This window comes from Euprymna scolopes, chromosome 8 (assembly GCF_053919585.1).
Source record: "Euprymna scolopes isolate OS-2025 chromosome 8, ASM5391958v1, whole genome shotgun sequence".
Taxonomy (NCBI): Eukaryota; Metazoa; Mollusca; class Cephalopoda; order Sepiida; family Sepiolidae; genus Euprymna; species Euprymna scolopes.
The window spans coordinates 160212012-160224735 of NC_136489.1; the positions used below are offsets into that span (position 1 = coordinate 160212012).

General features: G+C 30.9%; 1 protein-coding gene across 1 annotated transcript in view; it reads left to right on the forward strand.

The window, feature by feature from the left end:
• The first annotated feature begins 898 nt into the window (after positions 1-898).
• LOC145283905 (solute carrier family 49 member A3-like) overlaps positions 899-12724 on the forward strand; it is a 68221-nt gene continuing 56395 nt past the window's right edge. The window contains exon 1 of the mRNA XM_080133006.1: positions 899-1109. Within this exon, the coding sequence (XP_079989132.1) occupies positions 948-1109 (162 nt within the window). The 5' untranslated portion in view covers positions 899-947. The remainder of the gene's footprint in view (positions 1110-12724) is intronic.

The following is a 12724-nucleotide window of genomic DNA, read 5'->3' on the forward strand; positions in this document are numbered from 1 at the left end:
GTCAATTTAAAGGTGAGTGTTGAGTTGCAGTTAAAGTAAAAATTTACCGATAGTCGTTTTCAGTAAACTCGAAAACCGAAAAAAAAAAATTGTCATTTTAAAGTTGGAAACAAACTGGAAATTGACATTTTTTTTTTTTTTTTTAGACTAAAACATGGTTTAAGTAAAAAGAAAAAAATGTAAATTTTATACTTGCTTTTCAGCTTAACAGATCATGTTTAAAATGGCGAAATTTAAGGGTTTCGGGTATGCTGAAAACGAATATTGCCTTTTATTTTGACGCAAACAATTAGTTTTCCGAATATTAAGCAATGTAATTCCTTATATTATAAGCAGTAGCCATTTTCGTACATACATATTTTTACGCATGCGCGTCAAAAATATGCGCGCGCTTGCGCGTACAAAAATGGCCACTACTTGTAACATAAGGAATTACATTGTTTAATATCCGGAAAACTAATTGTTTGCGGCAAATTTAAATGTGATATTCGTTTTCACTTTCAGCATACCCGAAAACCTATACATATCGCCATTTTAAAGATGAATGTTAAGGGGTAAAACAAGTAAAAATTTAAAAAAAAAAAAAAAAAAAAAAAAGTTATTTTAAGAGTACCTATTTACAATGCCTCCCCACGGGACAGAGTTAGACACCAGGGTGTTTTTTTTTTTTTTTGTTTGTTTGTTTGTTTTTTGTTTTGTTTTTTAATGTGGAGAAAAGGAATAAAAATTAAAAATTGTCTCGGTCGTGAAGGATCTCTCCTCCACCGACAGAGAACCAGAAATGGAAGTGCAATATCTGAAGAACAGATACCACACTTTGATCTTGGTCCGAAGTTATTTTGGGAGTAATGGCTAAACCCATTTCACTCTAAATAATTTACACACCAGGAAAAGTTGAACAGCTGACAACAACAACAACAACGAAATGGTCATGTGACCAAAAAAAGATGGCGGAAGATGAATGTGTGACTTCTACGGCCGTCGCACCATCGGATCCTTCATGTAATAATTTGCCAGGAGAAACCAGACAGAATCAAGAATATAAAGTTTACAAACGACGATGGTATATTTTATTCGTTGTGGCCATTTTAAATTCTTCCAATTCTATGGTAAGTTTACCCTATCATTTTTTTTTTCATCTCAACAGTGTAGACACAATAAAATGAATTCCACGTTCTTCGTTGTGCCGAATAATTTCAGAATGAATTAAACTTTGGCTGCTTATCTATTTTTGGTACCGCGCGATTTTTTAATATTTTTTTTTTTTTTTTTTGTCAGGTTAAATTCACGTTTCACGATATCTTTTTTGGTGCTTCTTCTGCTATTTTTAAGTGGTATTTTCAAGTTAAATTAAAGCTTTACGATATCTTTTTGGTATTATTATACAAACACCGTGACAGCGTTAGGGTTAGGGTTGGGGTTAGGGGTTAGGGTTAATTCGCTGTCACGGTGTTTGTATAGTTTTACCATCTTTTTTTGGTAGCGTAGTATAAACACCCCCAACCACCCCATGTTAAGAACGGCTTTCGGAACAAACCCCTCCTCCAACCTCCCCATGTTAAGAATGGCTTTCGAGGTTGGGGTGGTGGTGTTTATTCCGGAAGCCGTTCTTAACATGGGGAGTTTGTGGTGTTTATAATACGCTGCGCCGCAGCGGTGCCGGTGCGGTGCGCTGAGGCAGGAGGCACGTTGTAAAAATTTACTCTTTTTTTATTATTAAATTGTTAGGTGAAAGTACAGAATAGTTACAAAACACTCCCCTCTTCCCATGTTAAAAATGGCTTTCTTAATAATGTTATAATTTCAGCATGGTTCAATAAGTGCATGCATAACTGCATAAGTAGTACCTCCCCTTTTTTTTTTTTTTTTAATTAAATTGTTAGGTGGAAGCACAGAACAGTTACAAAACACTCTCCCCTCCCATGTTAAGAATGGCTGGAACTCCTGACTCTTTAGCGTTATTATTTCAGCACGGTACCAAAAATACATAAGTACCAAACTTTGTATTCACAAAAGCAAACTTTCTCGTAGGTTTAGATTAATAATAAAAAAAAAAATATCAACCCTTGAACAGTGGAATTCATACCAAAATCAACCAAATCCCTTCGTAATTAATATTTCATTTAGCAATGAAGAAAAGTGGTTTAATCTTTAAAATATAAAAATTCTACGGGGTTTGTATTACTGTACACACATAGATTCGAAAAAGTTGTCAAAAAACAAATGTATAACAAATAAATATTATCAAAGGCAAGATAAGTTACTTTTCTACCTAACTGGATACATTTTTTGTGTTTTTATTCAATATAACATGTTTATTCAGCTCGAAAAACATGCAGTGTTTACCGATGTATTGGAAAATTCAAAATGGCGCCCGACACTCTCTTTAACATGGTAAGTTTGGGAAAAGGTGTTATAAATAATAAACTGGACAAAATACTATTAAAAAAAACACCGAATATATGTCAACCTATGTCACGGTAACATATATTGAGCGAATTTCTAACAGTATTTTGTCTAGTTTATTATTTATAACATCTTTTCCTGAACTTACCGTGTTAAAGAGAGAGTCGGGTGCCATTTTGAATTTTCCAATACATCGGTAAACACTATGCTTTTCGAGCTGAATAAACATGTTACATTGAATAAAAACACGAAAAATATATCCAGTTAGGTAGAAAAGTAACTTATCTTGCCTTTGATAACATTTCTTTGTTATATATTTGTTTTTTGACAACTTTTTCGAATCTGTGTACAGTAATACAAACCCGGTATAAATTTCAAAAGAATACGAAAATTGACCTAATGAAAAAAATAATGCGGGCGCTTGCACGTACAACAATGGACACTACTTATAACATAAATAATTACATTGCTTAATATCCTGAAAACTACTTATTTGCGGAAAATTTAAATGCGATATTCGTTTTCAGCATACCCGAAAACCGTTAATGGTCGCCATTTTAAAAGAAAATGTTAAGGTGGAAACCGAGTAAAAATTTTACCAAATGATTATAAAGTTAGAATTTATCGAATTATCAAGTTTTATCGTATGTTTTAATGTAGAAGAGTTGTGCGACCAATTCAGTATGACAAACTGACTTATCTTCCTTGACTTGTGTCCGCTATTTTTTAAGCACAAAATATGGATGTATTTTTGTGAAAAATACAATAGCATCTTCTACTGGATCATTTATTAGTGGCCTGGCAAGGCCACAGGGGAGACAACCGAAGCAGCAAAACTGACGCTGGCCTTCAGGATACTATCTACACAAATGTAGAAAAATAACCATTTATATATACGGCAAACGAAACTAGTAGTTTCCAAGATAAAAAAATTTTACAAATGGTCACAAAGTGGGGGGTCACTTTTCTATAATGATGTGACGTCAAATGGGCACCCACTTTATGGCCACATTGCAATGAACAGTTTGGCCGTAATTTTAAAGGAATTTTCGAGGATGGCTTCATATTGACCCTATATGAATAAAGGGTGGAATTCTTCATATTTACCCTATATGATTAAACAAATATTTAATGTAATAATAACAATAATAACAAACCAAAACACGTCTTCTTTATAATATAAGTTTGTCTAAAATATTATATTCGGTTTATTGGAAAGAACATAAAATTTCACATTGACCCTGAAAATATCGTAAAAATAGAATCAATAGAAAAATTTTGATAGATTTTTAAAGTTTAAAAATTGAAAAATATTGAGTTCGGAAAATTCATTACTGTTTTTTTAAAAAAATATATATATATTTCTATTACTTTTAAAACAACTGTAATAGTTTATTTTGGAAGTATAATCCATAAAGAAAATAAATAACCCACTTTTAACAGAGAAATTACGAGATTTTTATATTGTATTCGCAGTTTCGTGTTAGGGGTGTCAAAAAATCCTACAAAAATTCTGATACTCACATAGATTCAAAAAAGTTGTCAAAAAAACAAATATATAAACACAAAGGCAAGATAAGTTACTTTTCTACCTAACTGGATATATTTTTTGTGTTCTTATTCAATTTAACATGTCTATTCAGCTCGAAAAACATGCAGTGTTTAAAATTCAAAATGTCGCCCGGCCCCGGCCCGACTGTCTCTTTAACACGGTAAGTTTGGGAAAAGATGTTATAAATAATAAACTAGACAAAATACTATTAAAAATCAACCGAATATATGTCAACTTATGTCACGGTAACATATATTGAGCGAATTTCTAACAGTATTTTGTCTAGTTTATAATTTATAATACCTTTTCCCAAACTTACCCTCTCCGAGAGAGAGTCGGGCGCCATTTTGAATTTTAAGCACTGCATGTTTTTCGAGCTGAATAAACATGTTACACTGAATAAAAACACAAAAAATATATCCAGTTAGGTAGAAATGTAACTTATCTTGCCTTTGATAACATTTATTTGTTCTATATTTGTTTTGGGACAACTTTTTCGAATTTATAATACAAACCCACTTTAATAGTTCTGGAAGTATATTCCAGAAAGAAAATAAACCCACTTTAAAAATAGAAATTACGAGTTTTTTATATTTTATCTTGCCTTTGATAACATTTATTTGCTATATTTTTGTTTTTAGACCACTTTCTTTTTAATCTATGTGTACAGACAGAGACAGTAATAATACAAACGTAACTTTTTATAGTATAGAAATTACCTGAAAAATTAATGTTTTTTACTCAAATAAAGTTTAAAAAGTCAAAATAAAATTTAAATACAACTTTCTCATCAGTTACAGAAAGTTAAAAAATACGGGTAGTAAAAAAAAACAAAAAACTCACCATTATTCCAATAAAATTCTTTAAAGACTAGTAAATACGTCTGCTCCAAAGAATGCTTAGTGTCGGGTAGGATCAGTAGCAGTCAGTTACGTTTTTGCCTGACTTGAGGGAGATAACTTGTCCTTTTTTTTTATTTTTGTGCCTTTACGCTATCGTACATAAAAACTGGGAGTTTTCATTTTTTCATTAACACGAATTACGATATGACGCAGATATGCAATGTTATTTTTTTTTTTTTTAATATCTTAAAGAAATACCTGAATTTTTTTTTTATTATACTATAAATCTGCATTATCCGGTTTCGTCTTTTTTTTTTTTTATATCGAAAAAAAGGAAACCAGGAATTAAATATAAAAATATAAACTGATCGACCATTAATTACTGGAACATTCTAAACAAAAATTAAGCTTCCACGTAAAAAAAAAAAAAAAAAAAAAAAAACACGTGGTTATCGAAAAAAGAAGGATTTAAATTTTGGACTTTACCGGTAAATTTACAGATAAGTGATATTTTTTGTTGTTTTAAATTTGAGTATTTTATTTATTCATGTTTTATCTTCAATTTGTGATATATAAAACGTGCCGAACAAAATTAATTATTAAAATTCTCATAGACATTCCAAAATGGGGGGGTGAATTTATAAAACAACGTTTGTCTAAAATATTATATTTAGTTTATCGGAAAGAGCATAAAATTTTACATTCACCCTGAAAAAAAACGTAACAATTGAACGAATAGGAAAATTTTGATAGATTTTTAAAGTTTAAAAATTGAAAAATATTCATCTCATAAAAATCAATTGATTTCACTACGTAACAAAATGGCTTCCCAGAGCGCACGCACGCACTTTGTAAACAATGTTTTTTAAACAATGAAAAATAATATTTCTATTTTTTAAACAACTTAAATAGTTTATTTTGGAAGCATATTCTATAAAGAAAATAAATAACCCACTTTAGAAAGAGAAATTACGAGTTTTCTATATTTTAATCGCAGTTTTCTGTTAGGGGTGTCAAAAATTCCCCCAAAATTCTGATACTGCTAATGCTGCACTTCCATTTCTTGTTCTCTTTTGGTGGAGGAGAAATCCTTCACGACTGAGACAATTTTTATTTTTGTACCTTTTCTCCACGTTAAAAAACGACCCTGGTGTCTAACTCTGTCCCATGGGGAGGCATAGTAAATAGGTACTATCAGGGACATAAGCTACAGGGGTACTATGTAGGGAGTTGGGCAGCAAGATGTCGGTGAACTTCTGCATGTCAGTACAGTTGGGGAAGCAGGGACTCTGAAGAGAATTCCAAAGTCTAGCTGTTCTGGGGAAGAAACTACTGGAGTAGAAAGCTCTCTTACATCTAGGGATATCTACTTTATGTATGAAAACCAAAGAGGTTAAATATAACATATGAGAATTTTTTGGAATCAAGTCTCCCCTTGCTGTTATTGCAGATCATTTGAAATCATAGCAAGTTTTAATCTCCCCTCCATCAAAGGCAGAGATTTGGGGAAAATACCAGATATTTTGTAATTCATGTGCAAAACTAGGAAAACAAATGACTATGATTGAAACATTATATTGTTGTAAAAAATTGCCAAAAATAGGCTCTAAATGATGGATGATCCTCTTAATGTGCAACCTTGTCATTAGCTTTCCAACGAGCCTTCATTAGTTAAATTCTGATCAGTAGTCGCTGAAATTCAGAACTTATAAAATTGTCAAAAAAAGGTGGTATATCTATATATACTAGCCTGGGTGCCTGGCATTGCCCGGGTGTTTTGAGGTGTGTGTTAAGCAAAAAAAAAAAAAAAAAAAAAAAAAGTGGTAGTAGGCAGGCAGGCTCATACCCATACCGCGAAGGAGGAAAAGAACATGAAAAAAAAACGTGACGTGTTTGCTGTTGCATCCATCACCAAACTGGAAGTGACGTAGGTTTAAATTAAGGCTAGACAATCGAAATGAGGGGATGACTTAGGAAAATACTGGCGAAAAAAAGCGACCGCCCCTCTCTGTAGAAAAGTGCCCAGTTGAGAGTGAAGGAATTAATGCTTTTGACCAATTTTTCGATATTTGTTGTCCCAAAGGTCAAGCTTCAAAATTATACCGATCCCATCAAAATCCATAGCCGCTGTCGAAAGTTTTAGGCAGACATACAAACATACATACATACATACATTTAAACAGACAGTTGAAATTTATATTATAGACTAGCGGGAGTGTCCAGCATTGCTCAGGTGTTTGTCGGTGTAAAAGAAAAAAGTTTTGGGAGGCAGGTAGGCTCGAACCCGAAGTCTTGACGCAAAGGTGGAAAAGAAAGTGTAAAAAAAACTTGACATCTTACCGCTCAACCACGACGGGACAGGAAGTGAAAAACGTTTGAATTTAACGATTAAAAAAGTGAAGTGACAGGTGCATGAATTTAATGAGGTCAAACATCATGCGCCTTAACTTTGGCTGCAAGCTAGTTTTCCCAAGATGTTGGGGAAAACCAGCTCCCCATAAAAAGGGGAGTGTCCAAATGAATAGCAATTGTCTGATATAAGGGGTTTCCCCCACATTGATCAAAGCTGATTGCTTTTCTGGTCCTCCCGGACGAGTGTCAGGGAGCTTCGTTTGCTCCGGATTCAGTTTCGCTTATGTATGGAAAAGCCAAACAAACATACGTAGACCAAGAAATATCGCGAAAATAGCATGTAAAAGTCGTCCATATTGAAGATACACATGACCTCATTTTGTGAATCGTAGATATTATAATCTAGGAAGTATATAAAAAGTTCTTAGAAAGTGATAGCGCCCCTTCAAAAAAGCCTTTTGCCAGACATACACAAAAAATGCACACACACACACACATTTTGCCTTTTATCTATATAGATTAGTGGCCTGGCAAGGCCACAGGGGAAACAATCAAGCAAACAAAAAAAAACCTAAGCAAGGGCAGAGTTAGACACAAGGTCGGTTTTTTATGTGGGGAAAATCCAGCTCCCCAAACAGAGGCACTGTGGATAGGAACAAGAATAAAAATCGCCTCAGTTTAGAAGGATTTCTCCTCCAATGATCGAGGACAGAAAAGATGATGTATAGTATCGGAAAAGACCAAGAAATACTAGAAGCTCTAAGTAATTCACCACCCCTTAAAGGATCTCGGGGACTACACCCACACCCGCCTCACCGTACGATAAATTTGGCCACTGCCCACCTGAAGAAATACTAGAACCTCTCAATCATTCACCACCCCTTAAAGATCTCAGGGACCCCCCCCCACACACACACCATACGATAAATTTGGCCACTGCCCACCTGAAGTCTCGTAATGCCCCCTCCTCTAATGGGCGGTATGGATCCCATTAGGAAACTCTGCACTAAGCTCATTTATATCTCGGTGCTTCATAATCACAGCAACAGTTTGAAGGTTTAGTGCTTTGCTAGAAAAAGTTTGTGCAGTCGCCTTTTTGGAATAAAGTTTTAGTTTCAAAATGGCTGCAGATCTGAAAAGAAAACAGCTTTTCATCTTGGCACAAAATGACTATACACTTGAGAAATAATGCCTTGGATTGTTCAGTGATCTGACAAGCTTGGTGTTTATTGCTCCACAAATGTCATAGTAATGCTATAGGGAGGTTTATGAAGGATGCCTAATAACAGAGGCACTAATGCCCTGTAGTTAATATACATAAAAATACCCTCCGGGCAATGCCAGGTAGTTACAGTTAGTAAAGATAATATACTATGAAGAATGATGAACATGGTTTTCTTTTATTTTAAAATTCAGAATAAACTTTTCTTTTTTTTTTTTAATTTTTTTTATTTATTTATTTTCCTTGAGTAATTTTTAAGAGATCAAGGGAGCTAACTCCTCCCGGAGTTAATACTTGATTTCATTACGATTTGGATTTATATCCGAGGGCTCTTTTTAGAATAGATGTTCCCTTTATGGCTGCAACTTGTATTTCATTACAGCTTGGTCTTCCAGTGATTGTTTCCAGGTACTTACGATTCTTTTTCACTAAGCCAGTTGCTCCTATCACAACCGGTATAATGTCTATCCCTTTCAGAGACCATGTCATCTTTAAATCATTCTTGAGGTCCTGATAACTTGGTTATCTTTTCCTGTTTATCTCTATTAAGGACATAGACATTTGGGACGGTGACATCAATAATGAGCGCAGTTTTTTTTTCAGGTTTGTTTCACATTACAATGTCTGTGTTGATGGAATTGTCTTTTATATATCTGCCCACCTGCAAATCTTTGTCATAATACATGGTCACATTTCCATTTGGTGTTATCGGTGGTGGTTCATTTTCCCATATGTTCAATCTGTTGAGCTTTATCTTTCCAGAGATCTTCCGATGAAGGTATTTACATACTTTGTTGTGACGGGTAGTGTAGAGGCCATCTGCCAACAGGGTTTGGCATCCGACATTAAGTGGCCTGAACTTCCAATTGCTGAGTGGCAAAACCTACACTAACTATTTGTTTGTAAGCTAGCCATTTTTTTTAATCCATTTGTGAGTAAATATTTAAAAAAATTAAATAAATGCATTCTTAAATGATAAATTAAAAAAAAGAACAATTTTCAAAAAGTCTTCAAAACTGAATGATGTTGATCTGTTACATCTTACTACCTCTGCTAAACACGTTACAAATATGAAACAAAATAATTGACAATTTTTAAAAATCTTTTTTCTTTTGTTTTTCTTTTGTTTATTTTTTCTTTTTCTTTTTCCTTGTTTCTTTTTTCTTTGTTTCTTTTTCCTTGTTTTTTTCTTTTTCTTTTCTTTTTTTCTTTTCTTTTCTTTTTTTTCTTTTTTCTTTCTTTTCTTTTCTTTTTCTCTTTGTCTTTTTTCTGTTCTTTCTTTCTTCTCTTTCTTTTCTTTCTTTCTTTTCTGTCTTTCTTTTCTTGTTTTCTTTTCTGTCTTTTTTTCTTTTCTGTCTTTTTTTCTTTTCTGTCTTTTTTTCTTTTCTGTCTTTTTTTTCTTTTCTGTCTTTTTTCTTTTCTGTCTTTTTTTCTTTTCTGTCTTTTTTTCTTTTCTGTCTTTTTTTCTTTTCTGTCTTTTTTTCTTTTCTGTCTTTTTTTTCTTTTCTGTCTTTTTTTTCTTTTCTGTCTTTTTTTTCTTTTCTGTCTTTCTTTTTTTCTTTTCTGTCTTTCTTTTTTTCTTTTCTGTCTTTCTTTTTTTCTTTTCTGTCTTTCTTTTTTTCTTTTCTGTCTTTCTTTTTTTCTTTTCTGTCTTTCTTTTTTTCTTTTCTGTCTTTCTTTTTTTTCTTTTCTGTCTTTCTTTTTTTTCTTTTCTGTCTTTCTTTTTTTTCTTTTCTGTCTTTCTTTTTTTCTTTTCTGTCTTTCTTTTTTTTCTTTTCTGTCTTTCTTTTTTTTCTTTTCTGTCTTTCTTTTTTTTCTTTTCTGTCTTTCTTTTTTTTCTTTTCTGTCTTTCTTTTTTTTCTTTTCTGTCTTTCTTTTTTTTCTTTTCTGTCTTTCTTTTTTTTCTTTTCTGTCTTTCTTTTTTTTCTTTTCTGTCTTTTTTTTCTTTTCTGTCTTTCTTTTTTTTCTTTTCTGTCTTTCTTTTTTTCTTTTCTGTCTTTCTTTTTTTTCTTTTCTGTCTTTCTTTTTTTCTTTTCTTTCTTTCTTTTTTTTCTTTTCTGTCTTTCTTTTTTTTCTTTTCTGTCTTTTTTTTCTTTTCTGTCTTTTTTTTCTTTTCTGTCTTTTTTTTCTTTTCTGTCTTTTTTTTCTTTTCTGTCTTTTTTTTCTTTTCTGTCTTTTTTTTCTTTTCTGTCTTTTTTTTCTTTTCTGTCTTTTTTTTCTTTTCTGTCTTTTTTTTCTTTTCTGTCTTTTTTTTCTTTTCTGTCTTTTTTTTCTTTTCTGTCTTTCATTTTTTTCTTTTCTGTCTTTCTTTTTTTTCTTTTCTTTTTTTTCTTTTCTGTCTTTTTTTTCTGTCTTTTTTTTCTTTTCTGTCTTTTTTTTCTTTTCTGTCTTTTTTTTTCTTTTCTGTCTTTTTTTTTCTTTTCTGTCTTTTTTTTTCTTTTCTGTCTTTTTTTTCTTTTCTGTCTTTTTTTTCTTTTCTGTCTTTTTTTTCTTTTCTGTCTTTTTTTTCTTTTCTGTCTTTTTTTTCTTTTCTGTCTTTTTTTTCTTTTCTGTCTTTTTTTTCTTTTCTGTCTTTTTTTTCTTTTCTGTCTTTTTTTTTCTTTTCTGTCTGTCTTTTTTTTCCTTATCTGTCTTTTTTTTCTTTTCTGTCTTTTTTTTTCTTTTCTGTCTTTTTTTTTCTTTTCTGTCTTTTTTTTCTTTTCTGTCTTTTTTTTCTTTTCTGTCTTTTTTTTCTTTTCTGTCTTTTTTTTCTTTTCTGTCTTTTTTTTCTTTTCTGTCTTTTTTTTCTTTTCTGTCTTTTTTTCTTTTCTGTCTTTCTTTTTTTCTTTTCTGTCTGTCTTTTTTTTCTTTTCTGTCTTTTTTTTTTCTTTTCTGTCTTTCTTTTTTTCTTTTCTGTCTTTCTTTTTTTTCTTTTCCGTCTTTCTTTTTTTCTTTTCTGTCTTTCTTTTTTTCTTTTCTGTCTTTCTTTTTTTCTTTTCTGTCTTTCTTTTTTTTATTTTCTGTCTTTCTTTTTTTCTTTTCTGTCTTTCTTTTTTTTATTTTCTGTCTTTCTTTTTTTTCTTTTCTGTCTTTCTTTTTTTTCTTTTCTGTCTTTCTTTTTTTTCTTTTCTGTCTTTCTTTTTTTTCTTTTCTGTCTTTCTTTTTTTCTTTTCTGTCTTTCTTTTTTTTCTTTTCTGTCTTTCTTTTTTCTTTTCTGTCTTTCTTTTTTTTCTTTTCTGTCTTTCTTTTTTTTCTTTTCTGTCTTTCTTTTTTTTCTTTTCTGTCTTTCTTTTTTTTCTTTTCTGTCTTTTTTTCTTTTCTGTCTTTTTTTCTTTTCTGTCTTTCTTTTTTTTCTTTTCTGTCTTTCTTTTTTTTCTTTTCTGTCTTTTTTTCTTTTCTGTCTTTTTTTTCTTTTCTGTCTTTTTTTTCTTTTCTGTCTTTTTTTCTTTTCTGTCTTTTTTTTCTTTTCTGTCTTTTTTTCTTTTCTGTCTTTTTTTTCTTTTCTGTCTTTTTTTTCTTTTCTGTCTTTTTTTTCTTTTCTGTCTTTTTTTTCTTTTCTGTCTTTTTTTTCTTTTCTGTCTTTTTTTTCTTTTCTGTCTTTTTTTTCTTTTCTGTCTTTTTTTTCTTTTCTGTCTGTCTTTTTTTTCTTTTCTGTCTGTCTTTTTTTTCTTTTCTGTCTGTCTTTTTTTTCTTTTCTGTCTGTCTTTTTTTTTCTTTTCTGTCTTTTTTTTTCTTTTCTGTCTTTTTTTTCTTTTCTGTCGTTTTTTTCTTTTCTGTCTTTTTTTCTTTTCTGTTTTTTTTTTTTCTTTTCTGTCTTTTTTTTCTTTTCTGTCTTTTTTTTCTTTTCTGTCTTTTTTTTCTTTTCTGTCTTTTTTTTCTTTTCTGTCTTTTTTTTCTTTTCTGTCTTTTTTTTCTTTTCTGTCTTTTTTTTCTTTTCTGTCTTTTTTTTCTTTTCTGTCTTTTTTTTCTTCTCTGTCTTTTTTTTCTTTTCTTTTCTGTCTTTTTTTTCTTTTCTGTCTTTTTTTTCTTTTCTGTCTGTCTTTTTTTTCTTTTCTGTCTGTCTTTTTTTTCTTTTCTGTCTGTCTTTTTTTTCTTTTCTGTCTGTCTTTTTTTTCTTTTCTGTCTGTCTTTTTTTCTTTTCTGTCTGTCTTTTTTTTCTTTTCTGTCTTTTTTTTTTTTCTTTTCTGTCTTTCTTTTTTTCTTTTCTGTCTTTCTTTTTTTTCTTTTCTGTCTTTCTTTTTTTTCTTTTCTGTCTTTTTTTTCTTTTCTGTCTTTTTTTTCTTTTCTGTCTTTTTTTTCTTTTCTGTCTTTTTTTTCTTTTCTGTCTTTTTTTTCTTTTCTGTCTTTCTTTTTTTTCTTTTCTGTCTTTCT